General features: G+C 43.0%; 1 protein-coding gene across 5 annotated transcripts; it reads left to right on the forward strand.

Moving 5' to 3' along the window:
• Nucleotides 1-763: 763 nt before the first annotated feature.
• On the forward strand, nucleotides 764-23,993 carry pde7a (phosphodiesterase 7A). Of its 5 annotated transcripts, none has more exons than XM_040043726.1 (13): nucleotides 764-1,943; nucleotides 13,255-13,315; nucleotides 14,762-14,794; nucleotides 15,978-16,067; nucleotides 16,637-16,800; nucleotides 16,914-16,977; nucleotides 20,342-20,538; nucleotides 20,870-21,001; nucleotides 21,120-21,211; nucleotides 21,353-21,497; nucleotides 21,576-21,672; nucleotides 21,777-21,857; nucleotides 21,960-23,993. In XM_040043726.1, exons 1-13 carry the CDS (start codon nucleotides 1,806-1,808, stop codon nucleotides 22,232-22,234), a joined length of 1,569 nt encoding a protein of 522 aa, XP_039899660.1. In that variant the 5' UTR covers nucleotides 764-1,805; the 3' UTR covers nucleotides 22,235-23,993. The 5 variants fall into 5 exon arrangements, with proteins under 5 accessions (XP_039899660.1, XP_039899661.1, XP_039899662.1 ...); XM_040043727.1 differs by having other exon boundaries at nucleotides 15,981-16,067; XM_040043728.1 differs by lacking the exon at nucleotides 14,762-14,794 and having other exon boundaries at nucleotides 765-1,943.
• Nucleotides 23,994-24,137: the final 144 nt, after the last annotated feature.

The raw sequence follows: 24,137 nt of genomic DNA on the forward strand, positions 1-24,137 counted from the left end.
GGAAAAGATGCCAGGACCTCTCTTTGTGGGGGGTACGGCTGTGGGGAACTGCATTCAGACCATTCAGGAGCGTGAAAATGGGGGATGGAGGGGATTATACATACACTGGCACTGGGCCTGGCTGTTGCCATGGCACACCCATTGTCCCCGAGCACACGGGCATGGCGGAGAAACCTCGAGTGAAAATGTGAATGTAGTAATTTTTCACTTAGGGGTTGATTTGAGCAATTGCAGCTACACTGTATAGTGAAAGATAATGAATTGCCAAGTGTGTTAGAGATATCTGGGGTAGACAGAAGGTCCAAACAATGCACGCGGACAGTAAAACACTCAACTCAAAGTCATCCTTTTGTACTGAATTTCCTTTTGTCTCGCAGTCAACACATGCACTCATATATGGCCACTCTTTAACAAAAGATGAAGGTTTTGCAGCTGTTCTTAGGCTGCATTTTAAACTCCCGGTAAGTCTCAGCTCCAGAGTAGTATGACTCATGAGAGGAAGGTAATCACAGGCAATGATGTCGACCGCTGCAGGGCAAGCCCCGTTGTGGAGGAATACCCTTGAGAAAGTCCACGCCGTCTGCAAACGACTGCTCATATAGGTCTTGGGATTGCCCTGGCCTCACAGCTAATCATAGCTGTCCTTCTATACCGTCTAAGCGTCACTGTCCAATCGACGTGTAGCTTGGAGCAGCTGCTTTCACATCATTGGTCGAGCTAAAACAAGGGCGGTTTTTTTCCCCTCTGCTCGCTCCAACAGCACCATCTCTGGCAGGTGGTGTGCGCTCTTAAAGCGTAAAGTAGGCTAATGTGTAGGACGATAGGTAGGTAGTCGTAGTGAAAAAAACGCCGCGTAGGGTATTAATTTTTTTTGTTTTTTATTATTATTATTTTTTGAGAGGGTTGCCAGATTTGCAGTGCGCGTCGCTACGTTTCCTTTACACCCAGCGGAGTCGCAGTGAGTGAAATGAGCATCGGGGTTCCCCTCTCTGAGCCAGACACTTCGTGCTTTACGGTCAGCGGCGAATTTAGACAATTGCTCCTTCATCATGCAGCTCCAGATAAAAAGACGGAGAAGCCCTACGTGTTGATAAAATCTCGCCGGCGGTATAAAGTGTGAATGAGAGAAAGCCTTCCCCCCTTCCTCCTTCTCCTCCTCCTCCTCCTCGTCCTCCGGGCCAACGACCGACGAGCTCTCACATCCTGGAGCTGCCTCACTTCGTCCGCCGGCGTAGCATACAACATGATATGTTGATGACATTTTTTGGAAGTGGTCGTGCCTTTTGTTTACACGCCGGGAAACGTGATATGCGGATCTGCGAGCGCCACGAAAGCCGAGCGAGCGGACGTTTTTTTCTGCTTTGAAAATGAGGAAGCAATTTCATAAAGACCCAGAAAATGGCAAGAAGGTCTCGTCGTCCGTGGGCCCGGATTTGAGTAAAATGAGAAGGAAAGAGGCAAATGCAACAGCAGCATGATTTATTACTGTTATCATTATTTTTTAAATCTGACAGAATGACACCAAAGGGGGTAAAACTGGAGGTAGATGAGACGCGGCATCAATGAAGGCGATCTGCACAAGTTTTAAGTCGCTCATGATGAACAGAAATACTTTGCAGCTCGATATCAGATCGTTTCCACAATAGTGAAAGATTTTTTTTTCTTTTTCTTTTATTTCTTGCCCCGGCAGATTTTCTAGTTAATCACTCATCTGCTTTTTTCCGCATTGCATCTGCTGTCTTTTTTCCCATTAAATATTTCATTTTTTTCTATATTTTTGATCCGGATTCAGCCCTGACTATTCAATGGAAGTATGTTATCAGCTGCCGGTTTTGCCTCTAGACAGGCCGGTTCCCAAGCATGTCCTCAGCCGAAGGGGAGCCATTAGTTTCAGCTCCAGCTCTTCTCTCTTCGGGGCTCCTGATCCAAGACAGCTGTCACAGGTAAAACACGTATCATTTCCTATCATCTGATCACAGTGGGCTCGATTATTTTATTTTATTTTTATTTTTTTTGGGGGGGGGGCACATGCGTCTTAAAACCCACATCATTTTCAGAAACCATATAAATAATCCACAGGAATCTTGCAGGTGGTTGCTGGATATTTAGGCCCCATCTCTCTCTCTCTCTCTCTCTCTCTCTCACACACACACACACACACACACACACACACACACACACACACACACACACACACACACACACTGCGAGAGCTCTCCATCAGAGGCATACTGTATATTCTTATCTTCAAGAGCCTAAGACACACAGCAAGTCATCACCCAAAGCCAACTTTACATTTGTGTATGTTTCCCCCTGATAAAGGCCTCTTCAGCTTAAACTTTGTAGCCTTCCTCAGAACCATGATGCTGAGGTGTACCAGCTCACTCCTGGGAGTCAGAGGGAACGTGCCACACAGTTATTTATGTTAACATGCTGGGAGGAGAGCTTAAATCATTGAGTCATGCTTGAACTTCCTACTTTCTCAGAGTGTTGAATTCTTGAAAATGTCCCTCTGGTGAGCCTGCCTTTGTTTATTTCTCTTGCTTCTCAAAACAGCCTGTGTGTGTGTGTGTGTGTGTGTGTGTGTGTGTGTGTGTGTGTGTGTGTGTGTGTGTGTGTGTGTAGGGCGGCGGGGGTCATGTTCTGCTTGACTGCCATGTACACACAGACACTGGCAGGCAGCACAGTACATTTTGAATACATTAACCAATCGCTGAACCACATTTGAGCATGTGTCTGAGGTAATGGTACCATCTCTTTGGCCTTTGTCCAGCGCACTAGTTAAATCAACGCATGTGCCTGCGATGCCAGCTCACAACAAAAAGCTGCACGTCATGTCACCAGTCAATGAAGTCCCTTCTCCACGGTGTCGCTCCTTTTAAAAAGGGAAGCATCGTTACTATTGATTCAGTGTTTCTTGACAAAAGTAGCAGCGGGGTGTATTCTCGTGCCGTTGGGGTCACATCCTGCTAGTTGCTTGTGAACAGAAACTCCCACGGTGTTGCACGGCACCTCTCAGCCCATTAATTGAGCATTAAGCAACTGTCTATGACTACGTGAGCGTCCTCTTCAATGGGCCATCCATTAGTTCTTTGTACAGGACCCTGCTCCACATATCCACCCATGTGTGTCTCTGCTTTGAGCCTACATCCATCCTCACAGGCAGCCCCTTCAAAGACCGATTCATAGGCCTGTTGTCAGCACTCTTTTTTTTTTTTTTTTTTTTTTTCCTCACTGGGTCATTAGTGTTTGTCCTTTGGTGACCAATATCATGCAATCTTGGATAAGTTGGCTGGACCATGTGGTCACTCAATAACACTCTCTGAACACACTGTGCAAACATCTCTCTCTGAGTCAATCAGGAGGCTTTTCATAAAACCAATTCAACATCCTCAAACTGTCCTTGCACAATGGTGGTTTCTGGACCATAGTCCAAAGGAGGATTCCTTGGGGGAAATCCTAAATCCTTATAAGGAAATCAATATAAGTATAATGCTGCATTGTTCCTTTTACGTACAAACAGAATCCGTGAAGCCGTTCTGTCTCCTGCTCACGTTGATCTCTCAGTTCGGCCGGTCTGCCTTCACAGCCTTTGCTTCTTTGTCATAAAAAGTGCACTGTTTAGTGTTAAAATCATTTCCCATGAAACTGGACTGGAGAAGGCTTACAAACACTGCAGACAACATTGAGACCAGCCTACGTTGTAGTCATTTGTCTTTATCCCTTGTGAACATCGGCAGAATTGGGTGAACATGCTTGCATACGGCAGTGTCACTCAGCCTTTGTCACCAAGCAATTACACTTCTACAAATATTGTTTTTTGGGCCCTATTTATGACCATAAGGGTGCATTTGTCCTTGGTGGCTGCTGTGTTTTTGTGTGTGGTTCCACAGGCCTGTTGTTTGTGGAAGCGGGGCTGGACTACCATTGCAGAAAGAGGCAGTTAGGCATGGGCCTCAGCTCTGTGGGCAGTGGTTTGGCTTGCTGCCAGGCTCACAGATGGTCGAAGTCTCAGTCCCTTTTCTTTTCTCTGGCTATCTTGTTCCGCTCGCTCACAAGCTCCCTCTCTTTCTTTCTCTTTCTCCGATGCACCCCTCCCCTTCCCTCGCCGATGAAGACATTTCCTCTCGTAAACAGTGGACGAAAGAGTAGGGTCGGAGTCTCTGAAGAATATGTCACTCTGTGACTGTGGAATTGTTATGATTGGGTGTAAATATGCCGTTGAAGAGGCGTTGAAAACAGCAACGGCATTAAATAAACGGGGCCCATTTATCCATTACAATGCCTCCATTGTCTTTAGCACAATGGGTGTTGTAAGTTGATCAAATCCCAAAAGTGGGGTGAAAGATGAATTAGAATTTTCCTGGAATATGGCGTCGCATTGGCTTCTCTTGGAAAAAGAGAGAACTAAAGACACGAATAAGTCAGATTAGGTTGATGCAAAATGAAAGGACCAAGAGGAGGACGCTGCAAAGAGTCATGTGGTTCTCATCTAAACTACAAAGCACAAATGCATTTGCACACAGCTTGACAGTATGTTACTTGTGTTATTACATACATCTCATATTAAGAGATGATGCACAGGGTGGGAACGAGAGTTTCTCATCTTTTTGTTTGGCTGTCGTGAGCTGCTGCCAGTAACGCACGGTCACACGGTTGCGATAAGGCTTTAAACTTTCAGAAAGAAAGATCCTGCAGAGATAAAAGGGGGTCAATAAACAAATATTGATGAAGCCTGAGCAGTGCGATGATTTTTGGTGATAAAGGGAGGAACGCAGCTTTAGACTGGAAGAACTGATCTGCTATCAGTTCGTCATATCACAGTGAGAGATATCATCAGTGCTGTAGTGGCTGCTGACCCGAGATTGGCTCCTCATTTGAGATGTTTACGCACAAGAGGAGATGATGATGATGATGATGATGATGATGATGAGAAGCCCGTGCATAAGGGTGGAGGATGGCACTGCTTGTTTCATCGCTGCTGTGGGTGTTTCTGTGGAGAGGTCGATAAGGGAATACAGTGCTGTGTTTTTTTTTTTTTTGTTTTTTTTTGTGGGAGTTACTTTGTTGATTTTAACTGAACCGATAAGGGTTTTTTTTGTTTTGTTTTGTTTTTCCTCCTGTGCAGTGCCATCAGATTGACGTCGTTTCAGGATGTGGTAAGAATGCTGAAGGAGCCGTTCAGACTCTGAGCCTGGTGTTTCACAACCTTTCACAAAAACATTTAACCCCTGCGCCGCCAAAACTTTTCACGCTGAATTCACACAGTTGAGCTGGAATGCACTGTGCTGTTTGCCGATAAGAAGGCGGGGGATTGCGGGTGTTTATTAACCCGCTGATTAATAAAGAGGAGCCAAATATTGCACCCTGTCTTCATTCAACCATACACACTCCTCACCCTTTCTGTTTGTCTCCCTGACTCTGCAAGGGGCCCCCTCTTATCACGTGACTGATCTGTTTTTGTGCTGCAGCGTCGAGTGCTGTCGGCCACGAGAGTGTGGCTATGCACATCGACAGCCACAACATCAGCGCTGCTTGATTTTTTTTTTATTCTTATTTACTGTGGCTTTATTGACGTATGAGCCTATACAGGAAGGGAGTCTATTTCTCAGTGCTACTGGTTTCAAACCTCAGACAGATCGCGCTGGTTGGTGACCTGGGTTTTGTTTGTTTTCCTCAGAAGGCTCTAAGGAGGGACGGGGCATGAAGTTGGCCCCGAGAGGCAATTAGAGCCTGGGGATGATGTTTGAGATGAATGAAATTCCTGTGCAGCGTAGACGGCCTGTGAGAATATGAAGCACAAGTCTCCCATCCCCCACCTGCTATCTCTACTTATTTTATAGAGCACTGCTTACAGTATGTGTGTATATAAGACCCTTTTAAGCACTCTGTGTAAAAATAAAAAAAAAAGGATTTATGACACACTTGGCGACTAGTTAAAAGTTAAATAACAATAAAAAATCACTGATTGTGGATATATGACTGCTTGACAGGCATGCCGCCTTGTAACACTGCTCACTGCTACACTCGTCATCATTTGCTGGCCAAGATATCAGGCCAATTCACCCCAGGCCTCTCCTCCAAAGCAGCGGGCGTCTCGCAAAAACTAACTGCAGCTGGAGTGCGTCACAGTGGACACAGTACTCATAAAACACTTCCAGCAGGTAGACTCTATCCAGGGTTTTAGTGTATGTAGTGGCTAAAATATATATTATACACACACGCACACACACTCCAGATCTGCTTGTGTTTATAGGCTAGCACTCAGTTTCTGGAATTTGGCGTCCCACACAGCAGAGCGCTGCAAGAGGCCATAAGTCAGAAGGAAGCTTTTGGTTTATGAAAAACCCGTCCACCTGCTTTTTATCTCGAGCATTTACATATATGTGTGTGTGGGGTTTGGATGTGTGTGTGTGTGTGTGTGTGTGTGTGTGTGTGTGTGTGTGTGTGTGTGTATAGGGTTTATGTGTGCACTGCTTTGTTTTTTGATATGTCAGTTTATTGGAATACTGCTGGCTTCCTCATTTGCTTGGCCCCAGCTGACTTGCTTACTGGAATAGTCAGGTCCTCAGTTAAAGTCAAATTCTAAGATCTTTATAACCTAGTAAAAGCCGGTTTTAGGCCTGTGTTTCAAATCAGGAAGTGTGAGAATGTTGCATTCGATTGTGCCATTGAAAGGGCATCAGACATCTGTATCTGCTCTTTCACGGTGCTCTGGTGAAAGTGCTTTTTGAGCAATGATTTTGAATTTCTGAGTGTTTTGAAATGAGTGTTTTTGGGTTAATTCTGCATGCATTAATCATACTGCATGTTTTCTGATATTTTTTTTGTGTCTGTTTAACTATACGGGTGAGAAAATGACAAACAATGAAGCCCTGGGGGTCAGCCACATAGTGAGGAGTTTTCACATTAGGTCCTGACCTCAGAAACCTGAGTGTTGTGCCCCAAGGCAGTGGCGCTAAGCCGAGATAAGAAACAGAGCTGTATGTAAACGAGCTTAGATGGAATTGCAGGGAGAACAATGGTTGCGCTGTTAGGCCTAGTGGTTAAAACGCCAAACAGAACTAAAGCTAGCTTGTTCTCAGACTGCTACAATCAAAAACCAACAGACTGCAACTCATTTAAAGGCACTGAAAGCAATAGAAGTTTTGTTAAATTTTTAAAGCTATGTTGAAGTAATTTGAAAAAATTGAAGAGTCATTGTTACTCTTAAGTTTTAATAAAGTGTATAATTCAGAAGATTTGGTGCAAATTAAAGGGAAAAACCAACATGCGTGTTAGTAAGATGTTAGGCTCACATGTGCCTCAAGAACGGCTTCGGTGCATCTTTGCTACGATGTCCCAAGTCTCTTTAGTCACTGGAAGGATGACTCTTCCGAAAAATATTCCCTCAGTTAGTGTTTTGATGGAATGGAGTGGAGATACCAATCCCTTTGGTATAAAAATTGATAAATTGACCTAAAAGTTACCGAAAATATTTCTGCAAAAGGCATTGTAGAGTTTGTTTTTCCTTTATTTTCTCTTTTGTTTTGCTTAGTTTTTTAACTGGTAAATATCTCTATATATACTCATCTGACGCTTTATTAGTTACATCTTGCTAGTACTGGGCTGGGCCCCTTTTTGCCTTTAAAGCTGGCTCGACACATTGATACAGCGAGGCGCTGGAAACATTCCTCAGAGATTTTGGTTCATATTGACATGAAGCGTCATAGTTGCTTGCAGATTTGTTGGCTGCACATCTATGATGAGAATGTCCCATTCCACCACATGCCAAAGGTGCTCTATCTGATTGAGATCAGGTGACAGTGGAGGCTGTTGCGAACCTGTTGTCATGTTCGAGAACACTACGCTGTGGTCATAACAGGATGGACATGATCAGCAAAAACAATTCTCAGTTGAGGCCCAACATGTGCTAAGAAAATATCCCCACACTGTTATAGAGCATCACCAGCAGCTTGGACCATTGATGTCAGCTGGGACGCATCCATGCTTACATGTTGTTTACACCAAATTCCCAGTAATTCAGCAGTTTATGAGAAAAAAAAAAAAAAGCCTAGTTCAAAGTCACTCATATCACCTTTTTCCCCATTCTGATTCTCAGTTTGAACTTCACCAGGTCATCTTAACCATGTCTGCATTCCTGATTGCACTGTGTAGCTGCCATGTGATTGGCTAAAGAGATACTTATGTTACTGAGTAGCTGAGCAGGTGAACCTAACGGAGTGACCAGTGATCGAAGTGATATGTACTTCTGCAACAACCAGCCACGTTGATACCAAATACTGATACTAGCTGATGAAATCTACCTTTTGACATGCAGACTTGCGTAACTCTCCATGTTCTCATTCCTCAGTGTTTTTGGGCAAGAGTAGCCTGGGGACCTGAGCAACTGTCATTATTTACAGGTTCTTTAACAGCAAGTGGGAACTGGGTAGAAGGGGGTTCATTTTTTGCTGTTAAAATATAATTATTTGTTTTGTTTCATAGGGGCTCTGTGATTGACATGTGCCAGCTAGTCTTTAAACTAGATGTCTATATACTGAAGGTGTGGCCAGCCCTGTTGTTTGTGTGGTGATTTGTTAACGTAAATGTTTGCTCACTCACATGCCATCTGGACTTTTAACTGTCCTCATTTTGACTCCTTATGCAAAGCTAACAACTTCACACTGTGTTTACTCACTCCATTTGCAGTTATTACGTTATTACGTTATTAAGTTATTAGAAAATCTAGATGGCAAGATTAGCATATCCTGTACACACGTATCTCTGGTTTTTGGTAGCTATAATGCTCGGGGTGATCAGGAGAGAGTACAAAAGTGTTGTGTAAAACTATCTTGAACACACCAGAAATGGCTGGATGGTGACTTCATGGCTTTCCAGCCCAGTGAGTCACGTTTCACCCATCACACCCCTGTCTTGCTTTAACCTAATGTTTAAAGAAAATGCTAAAGGGGAACAGAAACTTGCAAGAAATTTTAATCTGGGCTCTGCCTTGTTTCATCCCTGAGGCTGTTGGTCAAATGCAAACTGGCACTGCTCCAGAGTGAAGTCAGAGTTTCTAAAGCTGCAGTTTCTTGGACAGCTCGAAGCAGCTTGGACTAACTTTAACTGTATTAAAGTCATTGGGAAACAAATCAAGCAAGTTTTGGTCATGACATGAAAAAGGGCATTCACTAGTATCTACCTGCCACTCTAAGGCTTGTACTGTTACGTGCAAGAAAATCAAGACCTCTTGTTTTTCTTGTGTGCACCATATAGTTTGCATAATGTGCACTAATGCTTTTTCAGTCTCTAAAGCCTTGATTTAAAAAAAAAAAAAAAAAAGGTTGTTGACCCATTTAACTAATTTTTTTTTTTTTTTTAAAAACCCTCAAACTACCGTAAGAAATAAAACAAAACTTTAATTACCAATTAAAAACAAAAAAAAGCTCAGTGCTGGACGTCTTTTTATATGTTGTAATTTCAAGTTAATTAAAGTGAATAAACACTGTTCTTTAAACTTTAATAAATCTGTGTAGGTTCTCAGTCATCCAGGTCATAGTAATCTAATAGTTTTTTAATAAATTAAGTGTGCATGTGACATTTAGCTCAAGTTCTTCAGTTGTTATCTTGCATCTGTCTTCTTATCTCAGTCACAGCTGTGAAGCATAAATGCCAGAAGCGCAAAGCTTAAAAAAGTGACTTAACTTCTTGTTGGACCATGACAGGCCCATGGTTGTCTGGCTTTGTGTGTTGGTGCAGCAAGGCGTGTCAAGGGTATGTGAGGGTGTGTGTGTGTGTGTGCGTTGTGGGCTGGCCATTTCAAGGGTAAAATGTGACTTTCCCTTCTGTTCACAGTGAGAATGTGACATACACAAAGTGCAGCTCTCGCCAACTTGTTGTACAAGGGAGGTCATGGCAGAAAGCGCCAACTGGCTGGTGTGTGTGTGTGTGTGTGTGTGTGTGTGTGTGTGTGTGTGTGTGTGTGTGTGTGTGTGTGGCAGGGCAAAAGGTTTTGTTGGTGCTAGCTGTGTTAGCAGGGCTGGTCACTCTTCATACCCACTCTTAGCCAGCATTATACAGTTCCCACACGTGTTGCAGCCTATTCCAACCCCCATCTTACACACACACACACACACACACACACACACACACACACACACACACACACACACACACACACACACACACACACACACACACACACACACACACACACACACACACACAAGCTCCGTGCATAACATACCCACAATCTACAATGCTCACATTAAACACTGCGCCATGTGTAAACACAGAGGCCTGTTGACACTAAAATACAGCTTTGCACATTACCCACCCTGAGTCAAGCTGTTTGCTAGGCAGTAAAATATTAGCTTTGGATTGGTGGCTGTCATGAGCTTAGAGTACAGACATTGTTAGGTGTATATCTGTGTGTGTGAAAGATTCACAGTAATCCTAATTATATGAGGTAATGAGTGTACAAGCCAGAGCATTTGTGTTTTTGCATGTGTTTGTGTTTGGTGTGACCTGCCGGCTGTCGTTAAATGGCCACAGATTAGACACATTTATCAAGCCCATTGCTGTACTCTGTAGTTGTGGACCATAATACAGAGCTTCCTAGTTTTGCCTTTTTAAATCTATTTTTATTATAACTTTCCTTTATATAAAAATATGCTCTCTTTTCATTAGAGTGCTTTGAGTGAAGGGTGCCCTGTGTTAACCTGGAGGGTTAAGGATCCAGTAAGGCCCTTTTGTTCTTTAGAGTTGTATACAGTGAACAGGTTGGTTGTCAGTGGACCAAAACATCTTCCTTTTAAAAACAGTTTGTCCTAGTAGAGAGCCGTAAGTCTGGCACCGAGTCAATCAGTGAGGTAATCTTCCAGTTATGCAGGATCTCTGTGAAAGGGGTAAATCTAGACAAGGGTAGCCCCATTAGGGTGAGTGAAGAGTTGACCTGGAGGGGGGCCAGGATGTGTAAAGTGCACAGAGAGGTGAGCCAGCACCTCACTGTAGCCTTGGGCAGCTGTCTGTCAACAGAGCAAATATGTAGTTACGGCAGTCGTGCCTGCTACAGCTACTGCTGTGCAAGTAACACTATTGTCGCAGCTGCCTTCATGCACTGGAATACTAGTTAGGACTGGATTTTGTTTTTGTGCAGAGAATAAAAGTAAAAATTTTATCCTCTAATGGATTGTTATCCCAGCCCAGAGTGTACCCTGGGATAGACTGCTGACCTCCTGCAACCCTAAGTTGTATAAGCAATTAAGATGAATGGATGGATGCATGGATAAAGAAGTAAACAGGGTTTGCTGGAACATTTTTCAATGTTTCTTCAACTCATTTGCTTCCTCTCTCGAAACCTGAATAACCTAAATGGTTTATTTCCTGGTTTATTCTTCTTTTCTGGTTTATTCTTCTTTTCTTTTTTTCCCCGAATGCATTAAAAATGTATCTGCAGCCCGTGTACCAAAGCCGTTTGCTGCACTGCTGACGAATATTGAGGAAGTATTTACATATTTTAAAACATGATGCGTCAAGTGCATTACTTTACAGGAAATGGTATTGTGATTTGTTTGGATGTGATGCTGAACCCAGTGTTGACTGAGAGAAGTATTTCAGGAAGTTACAGCATTTACGTGGCATTTCATGTTCGTGGGTTACAGTAAGCAGTAAAAGTGATATTCCAGAAGAGTTTTGTGCAGTGAAGTTAATTTTGCTTTTGAAATTGCTACTAAATTGCATTTCAGTAAATTTCATGAAACTCTTTCTCTGTCTCTGTGTGCAAGGAACAATAATATAAATAAAGTTCCCTGATGTGCTTTTTATTTTATGGGGAGGGGTATCTGTGTTTGTGTGGGATCTCCCCCGAGTCCTCCTGCTTCCTCCCACAGTCCTAAGATACTCACGTTTGGTTAACTGGTGATTCTGAACTGGCTGTAGGTGTGAATGTGGGTGCGATTGGTTGTTTGCTTCTTGTGATGGACTGGCAACCTGTTCAGGGTGTATCACAATGCTTGCTCGTTGACAGCTGGGATAGGCTCCATCCTGAACTGAATGACGGTTAAGTAAACGAATGGGCGTCGTTCAATGCACGTTAAAGATTTATTCATCATAGTGCAAGTCTGGTTGTGGCCTGTCTTAGTCCACTGCTTTAAAGTGTGCTTTTTGGATTATGGAAGGCATAGACCGAATCCTAACACAGGGGTACTATTTAGAAAGGACTGAGTGTTGTTTAATGTTATTTACGCATAATGCTCCCTCTGCTTTTGTCTTGCATTGAAAAGGTTTTTCATCATTTTATTTTTCCTTGGCACACTCTGACATGGAATAAAAAGTCTAAATTAAATGTCCAAATCTAGATTTAGCTCAGACTTTATTGAATAAACAGTTAGCAGATGGCCACTAAACACTTCCTGTAACTGCTTTTAAGAAGACAAAGCAAAAAAAGTCTTTTATGAAGCAGCTGCCAGAAGCTCTGAGTTTAGACTCTTAAGCTGATAAGTTGACTTGTTGCTAGCTGGTCCGTCACATCTGTACAAGCTGTCAATTCCACCATAGTCAGTTTTACTAAATCAAAGTGCATTCACGTGCTGACATCAGAATAAATAACTTTAGAAAATATATCTATACTTTTAATACTTCTGCATTTTCAAACTATGCTTTGAGGCAAATCTTTAAGTTGCATAAGAACCTCACACATCAAAAAAATACTATTGGTGTGTGTGTGTGTGTGTGTGTGTGTTTGTGTGCGTGTGTCCCCAAATAGCACATGTGTTTCTCACATGCCTGATAGCAGTGCCGAATCAGGCTGATGACACGGTGCTAGAGCATGTTTATCAGTATAACACCAGAGTATACAGAGTACACACTGGAGATTAGAACCTGCAGCAGAAGCATTACACCACCCTCCTCTTATCAAGTCCTGCATATGCATTAAAATGTAAAAAAATAAATAAAAATAATAAGGCACATGTTTCTGTTTCAGAAGAAGTGTTTTGGGGTGCGCCTGTTGTTGCACTGTGATTGTTATAGTAAGAAAACAGCTGCAGGGCTCAGGTTTACAATTATTTATTGAACCAATAAAGAGAAGTGATGTTTCGAGCACCACTGGTCTTTATTGGTGATCAGGGACTGTTATACTTCACACGTGGTTTTGGACAGGCGGGACCTCTTTGTTGTTCGGCAGTATTTGTAATTGCGTTGCACTGTATCGGTTGAACAATAGCTGATGTTTTCTTTTCGTTTCTTCTGTTTTTTTTTTCTCCTGCTCAGAGACGAGGGGCCATCTCCTACGACAGCTCTGACCAGACAGCGCTGTATATTCGTATGCTAGGTAAGTGTTAACCTGCTCTTTCTACACACACACAGTAGAGACACAGTCACACTACTTCGAGACCTCGGAAGGTTTACCTTCTCTGTGATCGTCTCCATTTCTTATTGTTAAAATAAAAGCACTGAGATGCGCATTTAAGGGCATGTCCAGAATCCTTTCAATCCCTGGCCTTTTTTAATCTTTAAGTCACGATAGGGTTCAGGGTGTGTGTGTGTGTGTGTGTGTGTGCGCGTGCATGCATGTGTATCGGTAGTCTTCAGTCTTAAAAGTTCAATCAGATATGTGATGAGCATACGGTTTTTATTTTAACTGTAAATAAACTAAAGCATCTTTGGCTGAGGTTATTTTTTTGTGTACATATGCGTGCATTCGTGCATGTCCATTCGCACTCAGTGACCCTAAAGAGGATAAGCAGCTTAGAAAATGGATGTGAGGATGAAGGTTCATAGCTCTGCCAGGCAGATGGAGTCAAATGCATCTAGGAAGCAGCCAGTTCAGCTCCGTAATCAATAAGGTTACTGGGGATAATGGTGCGATTAGAGGCTGGTTATACCCCTGAGGTATGTGTACTAAACAAGGATGCTGTCTTGCATGGAACTTTTGGCACCTCATATCATACTTGTTGGCTGGGAGGTAGCAGCAAAGAAGAAGAGTAGAATTGCTTGAAGTGTTATCCTGTCTGTATTCTTCTTGGATATTTTAGATTGCTGCTATGAAATGTAGTGAGCGGGCAGGGAGCTATCAGTATTAGACGCAGTTCAGCGTGAAAAAAAATGTGAAAAAAACCAACATTATTGTCATACTTTGTTTCTTTCCAGCATTATCATGAGTCGACTGCTGCCTAGTCTAGTCATAATAACAGCATTTCGTTAAGCTGAGTGAAGGAGCTTTAGCTTTTCAATCATTTTACTTAGCTAAGTATGATGGCAGTCTCATATGTCACAGGCATAAAGCATCTGTGTGTAGATTTTCAGATTAAATTAAGTGTAAGGAGAGGCACGCTAATGCAGACGGGTGCTGGCCTGGGCCTGGGTTCAGTCTGCCAAGTTAATGCTGATGTGCTTTCAAATAGCAGGACTCAGAGCTTTTGCCTCATCAGTTATAATGACATGACCTACATTCACCCCAGAGCTCCAGCACTAATGCACCATAGGGAGATGTGGACCCTTTGACACTCTAAACGCCCTAATCACGCAAACTCGCGCAGACAGACGCGCTCTGGGCCCGAGCACGTGTGTTTGCATCTGCAGATGTGACAGATGTGCATACATATGGGCATATGACGACTGCCTAAAAGTGCATGAATTGTGGTGGTGTTTTTTTTGTTTATTTTTGCAGAATTCATATTGTTCAATCGAAACGAAACATTCATGAATAGCTTTTCAAAGTAATGTTTAGCGCCGCTATGCCGTGAATAGTAATTCTTAGTTTTTGGTATTTTGATAGGAGCTTGTGTAGTATTCAAACAGCTGTTTGCAAGTAAGTAACAAGGTGGTTGTGGGAACACATTGGTGTGACTGCTTTTTTTTTTTGTTGTTGTTGTTGATAAACTGATGCACACGTGACACAATTTAAGTGCTATGCTGGAAGCATACCATCTCACCTTTAATCAGTATACTGCAGTATAGAGTCTTGCTGTACATACAGTGTTGCCTGGAACAACACACTAGCATTTGCTGCATCAGTCATAGCACCATCCTGTCACCTCACTGTGCTCTCACTGCTCTCGACTGCAGCCTACAAGCAAGCAAGCAAGCAGGCCGGCCGCCGTCTGTTAGGTCTGAGTTTGGAGCCTGTCTCTGTTTCTCTGCCTGACTACTAAAACCAGTCACAGATCGGCTATAGATCCTTCTCAGTGGCTCGGAGTACTAATAGTAGAGCAGACATGGCATTGCATGCTCAGCTGTTTGACTTGTCTGTCCGTTGAGTTTCCTCTTCTGGAACATGGGAGTGTGTGCTTGTGTGTGACTGTGCCCGCACATGGATAGTCCACACTGGGTCTTGGTCAAATAGTATTTTCCACAATCTCTTGCTTGTTTTAGCTTGCTGGGGAGTACAGAGATGATGGGTTTTACCACAGCGTCCTGTCACACGTCATGATTTAGTTCCAAAGCTTCACATAAGAAGGATTATTTCCTTGTTTAGAAAAGCTGAGACATGATTGGGGAGGGGGTGGGGTAGGTTTTCTGTCAACACTCTGAGGTATAATAAATGGTTTTCTGTAGGGTTTCTAGAAAAAAGCAAATTTGAAAGATTTTGTTGATGATTTTGTTAGGATTCAGTGCTACGAGGCTATGACAGTGAAGTAAAAGTGTTTGACATTAAAGCAATTTAAGCACAAGCTACTAAAAAGGGCAGGTAGCAAGAAACACGGGGAGAAATAACAGTTTATAATAACAGAAATCGCAAAAATAGCAACTAGTAAGATATAAATATTTGCTCTGTCTTTGGATGTTGCCAGAAAACCAGAGTAAGTTTCAGCTTCTTAAAAATCCAAATGAAAGAAGATTTACTACATTGTCATGTGGTAAAGCCCATCTTTGTGTCACTAAAGCAAGATAAACTCCAGGATATAGCGCCAAAAGATTACTAATTGGATGCACTTCTGGACTTCTTTTCACGCTGTATGAATCTTGAGGAAATAAGTGTTGATTTCTTCTAGGAGATGTGAGAGTGAGAAGTCAGGTTGGATTTGAACCGGAACGTAGAAGCTCCCACCCGTACCTGTGCATCGACTTCCGAACGCTTCACAGTGAGTACAGCCCGAGCATCTTGACTAAAAAAAACCAGCCTCCCCGGTAGGAGTCACAGACTAGTCCTGTCCTGCGTGACTGAAAGACGCCTGTGTTCTTGTCTCTGAGGTGTGCCTTACTATAAACTTTGTTTGAGGCTTACAGGTGCACGATAAAGCACCACTTTCATTTTTCAATGAAAACGTTTGAGTGTACTTGTTGACATTTTTGACCCAAGATTAATCCTACCTCACGCTGACGTGTTTCTGGATTGCAGCGACAGTTTACTCAGACACAGTGCCTTTTGTGGGGTGTGTGCGCGTGTGAGAGAGAGGGAGGGAGAGAGACCACTGACAAAGCATGTCTGCTGTGTGATCCCAGACGAAAGGCTTATGAGTGGGCGGCTGTGTCAGCAGCAACTGTTTGTGTATTGCTGTGTTGGTGTCAGATCCCCACCAAGCTTGTCCGAGCCAAGTAATTCTCCGGGCCTAACGAGGTTTAGAAATGAACATGCCCCAACGTTGTCGTCTGTTTTAGATGTTGTATCCTTTGTAAAATATCGTGTGCGTCTGTGTGTTTGTGTGCGCAGCACGGCTGGGCTGCGGCTCCACGTCGGCCAGCTATGATCCTGAAAGGCGGGTCCACAGGCTGCTCAGCTTCCAGAGATACCTGCATTCGTCCCGTCTGCTGCGAGGAGTCCCCCAGCAGATACCCCTCCACATCCTCGATGAAGATTACACTGGACAGGCTAGAGTATGGGACTATTTGTAATATTTGGCACCACAATAAAACAGAAGTGCACATTTTCTTTTTATAATTTATTTTTTCCAAACCTCACGTAAAACTCTCTCTTTTCTCTATCGTAGTGCATGCTGGAAAAAGTCGGGAATTGGAATTTTGACATTTTCCTCTTCGATAGGTTGACAAATGGTAGGTAAAATATAATCTGTAGGACTTCTGAGACGTTGTTCTAAATGCCATGATGCCTTAACTGACATCAATCAGCCACAACGTTAAAACCGCAGTTCCTCCTTGTGACCCAAAAACAGCCATCAGGGAACGGACACAAGACGTGCAAAGTGAAGATTTTACTCTGTTGTGGACACAGACGGCACAATGTCACGCGTGCGCTGTTGTTGCAATGTAATGGCCACTCTACATCCACATGGAGCCTCACACTTGCAGTCTGATTACAAAATTTGCGTGACTTTAGAGGCCAGATCGACACAATGCGGAGGGTGTACAAGAACTAGAGTGAAGGTGGATGACAAAAAGACAGGAGACCGAGCGGGAGGTGGCAGAGCTGAAAATGCTTTTGTTGGGAACAGGGTTTTAATAGTTTTGCAATTTTCATTAGTTTTTATTTTTATTTAGTTTTGACTTCAGATTTTCAATTTTATATCCGTTTTAATTAGTTTTTACCAATTGTTTGCTAGTTTAGTTTTTATTTTTTGAAAAGCCTTAGTTTCAGTTTAGTTTTGATTAGTTTCAGTTATAGGTTTAGTTGTGTTTGCAATAATTAAGTGTAACAAAATCCCAGTTTCATCATATCAGTCATGCTCTTCTGCTTATCCTTGGGTATGTTGCTATTCCAGCTACCATACCCTGCACCCTGCACAGGTCGCCTGTCTGTCGCAGGGCTAACACGCAGAGACAGACAACTCACATTCCCACCTATGGGTTCTTTAAATAAATAAAGGCAGATGAAAAACCATTGATACCAGGCAACTATAAAATGTATATCTTGGCTCTAATTAGACTATTAACTCTTGCAGCACCGGGTGTTCGTAATTTTGGTTCAAGTGAATTGATAAACTTTTTGAAGGCAATTGATTCACAAAGTTGTGTAGATATCCCCGTCCTGTTGTCTCGGGATGCATCACGCTGCCTTGCCTGGGGTTAGCTTCTGTTTTCTGGGGATGAGGGTTGAGTGTGCTCCCTTACCTTCTCAAGGTAAGCTAGGTTATCCTTCTTGTGTGAGCTTTTCAAGTGCACTTTAAGGTTTGTGGGATTTTTTTTCCCTTTAGAAATGTCCCTCATAATTTGTCTCTTTCCACTACAAGACACTTGCTTTATCCAAAATACAGTCATATTCAAAGTAATCCCAAATTGGACTCTGGCGCTTTCTCCCGACTTTTCCTGACATGATTCTGCGCGTGGACGGAGCAGCAACACAGACGACTCGACTAACGTACTGCCACCTGCTGGCATAATTAGACAGCAAGAAATAAATCTGGAAACTAAACTTCATTTTCACCCTTGACTATTGTATGACACGCACACATCAATGAAAACTAAACACATTTTTGCTATAAATTCAGTTAATTTTAGTTAGTTTTGTGAACACTCATTACAGTTTTAGTTAGTTTTCCTTTTTTTGTTTTTGTTTTTATTTTTATTTCCGTTAACAAAAAATGTTTTTTCACTTCTAGTTTTCGTTATTTCGTTAGTTTTCGTTAACGATAATAACCTTGGTTGGGAATGAGGCAGATTTCAGATCAGATTGAGCAGTTTGGATACAAAGTTAGAGAGGGAAGTCTGAGATTGTTTGGACATGCAAATAGAAGGGATGATGGATGTACTGAAAAAGGATTTTGTGACAGTCGGACGAAAAAGAAGCAACCTGGCAGGAGGAAAAGACTGAGACCACAGATGCAGTGAAGGAGGACCTGCAGAGGTTTGGTGTGACACATGAGGATAGATATGGATAGAGTAAGATGGAGGCAGATGATCCTCAGTGGCTATCCTTAAAGGGACCAAGTAAAAAGAAGAAAAGGTGTGCGTGTTCTGACTCTGATAAATGCCACTCGTGAAACATTGTTTCAAAGTAACACCCGCATGAATGACAGCACTGAAGGTGTTGTAACAAAATGATCAATATTCACTCCACCTGTCGGCGGTTTTAATGTTGTGGCTGATTGTCGTGCACACTGACTGGTGAATCCTGACCTCTGGTTGAGATTTAAAGTGTTGGCGCTGGTGCCATCTATCTGATACCTGGCACAGTTTTAGGATTAGCTCTGCAGCTATGTCACTGTTTTACTTTAAATATACATCAGCTGTTTTATGTCTAAGCAAAGCCCAGGCTTGACAGAAAATGAATATACAGTGCTGTATTATTTAGATTTGTATTAAACTAAACTCAAATTATTTTAAGTGTATTGGTGTGGAGGCCCTATATTTATTTATCTGTGTAATAGGATAGAAGTGCATACTCTTCTGAATTAGCCCCTCCTCCTTTCTGTGTGTACTCCTGTAACCTCTAAAATCCTCAAGAATATTTTTCCATAAGCTGTTTTCACACATACACTGTAGCCGTGAATTTCTCTAAACCTCACAGACTGGTGCCCTGTCCAGGGTGTACCCCGCCTCTTACTGTATGACAGCTGGGACATACTCCAGCACTCGGCAGTGGTGCGTGGGAGAAATGTCAGTCATTTCTCCATTAGCAGGTCTGTTCATCTGCGGGCTGCATAGTACAGTGTCCATGTGATGTCTGATTGCACCAGTGTGCAAATAGCGCAGCTAATACTCTGGCGTATTTACTGCTAGCGAGCAGGCGTGACGTGTGCGCTGCCTCCTCCCCTCTGCGTCCAGTAAGATCCTTCGCGCAAACCACCAGGAGTACTTCCTGTAGTGAGAGCGTGTCTGAGGCAGACAATTTCCTGCTGTGTACGACATGTGAGAAAGGATAACGGGGGAAAATATTCCAACTCTCTTAAGCTGACGTGTGAAAGAAGCTTCAGAGATTGTGCTTTGTATTTTCATCATACTCCTTTTTGGGGGTGGGGGGGCAGCTGGTCTGTGTGAAAGCCAGACTGCAGCAGTGGAGTTCAGGAAGTCAATGGTAAACAAAAGTAATTCGTTTTTTCTACATTCTCTTATTTTTGAACCACTAAGTGCCACTCTCGTAATGAGGATGAAAAGAAATTCTTATCATGTAATTGCACATCCTGCACTGTATAATTGAGGTAACCTCAATCCAATCATCCAAACAGCTTTAAGACATGTTCTTGACCCGTCTCTGACCTGACCCGAGTTTAACTTCAAAAGCAGAAGTTAAGGATTGCAGTGGTGAGAATCACAACTATTAAAAATTAGACTGGTGCAACCTGGTGCAATTAGGAGGAGGTGGTGTAGTGGAGGCAGAATTAGGAAAGATGGATGCATCCATAAAAAAAGACTGGCAATAGAAGTGATTATTGTTGAGTTCAGCAGCGTTCAGTTGCAGCTTTTATAGGTGAACTTAAGGGATGAATGCAGAGTGATCATTCTGATTTGACTTCTTGCTCAGGAAACAGCCTGATCACCCTGACTTTCCACCTGCTGAACCAGTATGGGCTGGTGGAGCTCTTCCAGCTGGACATGGTCAAACTCTGGAGGTTTTTGGTCATGGTTCAGGAGGACTACCACAGCGACAACCCGTACCACAACGCTGTCCATGCTGCAGATGTCACACAGGCCATGTACTGCTACCTGCGAGAGCCCATGGTGAGACAAAACACTTGAGCTCTTTTGGGTTTAAGTAGCTAACTCTCACCCAGTCCTTTGCTAGCCACAACAAGGTCTTCTTAAAAAAAATTCTTGCATAGCCAAGGTTTCTTGCTTCAACAGTATTCAACTCACAGTACAGGCTTTCCTCATCAGCTTCTTTCAGTCTAACCAGTGAATGCTACCATTAAGATGTGCGTTTGATAATGCATCCAAATAAGTGCTCTTACAGACAGATTTTGAATAAAAGTATGCTATTTGCAGAGCTGAGAGTTCTTCGGAGAAGGCATTCTTGTATTTTTAAACCCTTCTTGCATTATTTTTTGTGCAGCTTGCCAAGTCTCTGACCTCCAAAGACATCTTACTGGGACTCTTAGCAGCTGCCACCCATGACCTGGACCATCCTGGGGTCAACCAGCCTTTCCTCATCAAGACTGACCACTATCTTGCCACACTCTATAGAGTAAGGCAACAAAGCAGTCACTCTTTAGCCTGCCTAACTTATTAGAAGACTTCAGTGAAGGATGTTGTACGATGTATTAAATTAACGTGCACACACAATTTCTCGTTTGTACACCTAGAATACCTCAGTTCTGGAAAACCACCACTGGAAGTCAGCAGTGGGTCTGCTCAGAGAGACTGGGCTGTTCTCCCATTTGCCTGCTGAGGACAGGTCAGTCTGACACTGAGAAACACAAAGAGAACTCAAACTGTGCCACTTACAAGGCTGTGCAGTGAAACGGAGTTCTTTCATAAGACCGCTCTTTGCTTTAAAATGTGTTTTCTTAAACAAACATGCTTTGTAATACCTCAGGCTGAACATGGAGAGGGATTTGGGTTCCTTAATCTTGGCCACGGACATCAGCAGGCAGAATGACTACCTGTCCAGGTTTCGCTTGCACCTGGACCAGGAGAACCTGTGCATGAGCACCGCCAGCCATCGTCATTTCGTCCTGCAGGTCAGTGTTGGTTTAAAAAAAAGCTCCTGCATCTCAGCAAACAGCAGGTTCATATTTATCTTTGCTTTTCCAATGCAGATGGCCCTGAAGTGTGCAGATATCTGTAACCCCTGCAGACCATGGGAGCTGAGCAAACAGTGGAGTGAGAAAGTGACAGAGGAGTTCTTCCAACAAGGTTATCTGTCCATATTTTTCCCTTATTTGTTTTGCTCTTTCTTCTCCAGATTGGAGGTCCTTTCTTTCTTCTTGTTTATTAAAGTCTTTGTTACACTCTTGCAGGAGACATTGAGAAGAAGCACAAACTTGAAGTCAGCCCACTTTGCGACAGAGAGATGAACACAGTCGGCAACATTCAAATAGGCAAGGATTTTGGCTCTGTTTTTATTCCCCCGTTATCAATGGCTTGCGTGTAATGCAAATACTCGTCCTAATCAGCATCTGCCACCCTTTCTCCTCCCTCAGGCTTTATGACATATGTGGCTGAGCCGCTGTTTGCAGAGTGGGCCCGTTTCTGTGACACACGTCTGTCCCAGACCATGCTGGGTCACATGGGGCTAAACAAAGCCAGCTGGGGAGGCTTGCAGCAGGAGCCGGCTCCGGTCTCCGAGGAGGCAGAGCCCAGCACGGCCTGCGCAGACACAGGAGACGCTGCCACCGCGCCGAGTGACGGCAGCACAGCTACGACCGCAGGAGGAACCAGCTCCAAAGAAATACCTCAGGGAAGCAGAGAATCCTGACACACTCCTTCTGTGCCATTTCACCTCAACCTCGTGACCCCTGGGGGGCCTCAGGGCCTCACAATACACTGAGGGGGTCGGGTGGGGCACCCAGCGGTTTGCGGCCACGCCGCTGCCCCACCCGTTCCGAACACCTAGTTTATGTTTTGTTGCTTTGGCCTCCCATCTTGATAAACCACTGATTTTACTTAATTTATTTAATTTTAATTCCTCTTTTTTTGGCATAGAGCAATACATAGATACCTCATTTGGCTACTGCTGTATTTTTTTCTTTTTATTTGCTTTATTTATTTGTCCACTGTAGTTTTGGCATTACTGACTGAACGCACCACTTTTTTTTTTTTTTTTTTTTTCTTTTGAAGTTTGTGAACTTTAAGGGGAAAGCAGTATAAGAACTGAAGAAGACCTTTTTTCTGGTATTTTTTTAAGTGCCATTTGAAAACAAAGATTTGAAGAATGATCTGAACTGTATTGACTGAGACAACTGGAGTGTTCAGACCTTTCTAAGACTTTGGAGTAATGCCGTTGTTGCATTGGTATTGAAGATTCTTCCTCATGTTAAAAAAACAACAACAGAAAAAAAAAATGTGACAAGCCCAGTCCTTTTGCTGCCTCTACGAAGACTGTTTACGCGTCTTGTTTGTTTTGTATCTTTCCGTCGAACTGAAACGAATCACGTCGGCCCCACATTTGCCTTCGAAGCACAGATGTGAAGAAACCACTCATTTTGAACTGTTACCCCCCACCCCCTGTCAAAGCCATGAGCAGAACCTTATTCAGACACACCAGATGCCATAAATGACTCCACCTGTTCTACCATGTGTTCCTGCACTCCCGAATAACAGCGGCGTTCGATGAGCAGCTTTGTTTCCAAGACATCCTGTGAAGGTATTATAGGAAATAGGCTCTTTCTGATGTTTCCACATCATCCAGTCCTGGTTAAACTTGGGGCAGTGGGGTGAGGGTGGGTGGGAACCTTCCCTGCCAGACTGGAGGGTGGTTAGTCACCGCACATGCATCTCACCTGGAAGTCAACTCCACGCAACTCGACTCGCTCAGGGTTTGCAGACGTTTTTTAAAAAAAAAAAAATTCTTTCTTTTTTGTAAAAGGGGAGGAGGATAATGCAAGTTTTTATTATTATTATTATTATTATTATTATTATTATTATTATTATTATTATTAATATTGGGTGGTTAGGATCTAGCTAAGGAGTCTCCCTCTCCTCAGAATGTCTCACAGCCACATCAAACCTAAAGGACTGCTCGACTGATGCCTTACAACTATGCACAAACTATGCTAAGTGACCAAACCAACTCCTGTTCCCATCAAGTGCATGGCGTGCTTGTCTTTTGATGCACTGTCCGATCCCTTTGCCTTTTTGTTGCGAGGAACAACTCCAGCTATCTTTTCTTTTCTTCTTCTTTTGTACGGAAACGAAATTGTCGAGTGAATTTGAACATTCCATTTCTTCGTGTTTGGTTTGTCTACTTTGATTCTGTATAGTGCCACAAGTTGTGTTTGTGTTTATACATTTTGAAAGATAACAGGTGCTTTTTTTCTTACTTTAGCTGATTTGTATTTTGCTGTTAAGTGCTGTAAGACTGTTGACAAAAACTGTTTACAATTTGTTGCGACAGCCATTTTTTGGGAAGACTTCAGTGTCAAGCCAGATTTTGTAAAGGCTTTGCTGTATTGACCTTTTTGATACATGCCTGTTGCAGTTACAATTTGAATAATAAAACCCGTTGTTGACAAATGCTTGAGTTTTACACCAGTTAATAAATACCTGCTGCTTCACTATCCCAAAGCTGCTCTGTTGCATTGAGATCTAGTGACTATGGGAGCGATTCGAGGACAGTAAACTCATTGTCATGTTCAAGAAGGCAGTTTATGATATGAGCT

The sequence above is a fragment of the Simochromis diagramma genome, unplaced genomic scaffold (genome assembly GCF_900408965.1).
Source record: "Simochromis diagramma unplaced genomic scaffold, fSimDia1.1 OVJJ01000602.1, whole genome shotgun sequence".
NCBI lineage: Eukaryota > Metazoa > Chordata > Actinopteri > Cichliformes > Cichlidae > Simochromis > Simochromis diagramma.

Bases quoted from the DNA above. Each gene is read 5' to 3' on its own strand.
- pde7a (XM_040043726.1), top strand. From the start codon at position 1,806: ATGGAAGTATGTTATCAGCTGCCGGTTTTGCCTCTAGACAGGCCGGTT. The intron at 1,944-13,254 runs GTAAAACACGTA...TCTCCTGCTCAG, and splicing joins ATCCAAGACAGCTGTCACAG to AGACGAGGGGCCATCTCCTA. The intron at 13,316-14,761 runs GTAAGTGTTAAC...GTATTTTGATAG, and splicing joins GCTGTATATTCGTATGCTAG to GAGCTTGTGTAGTATTCAAA.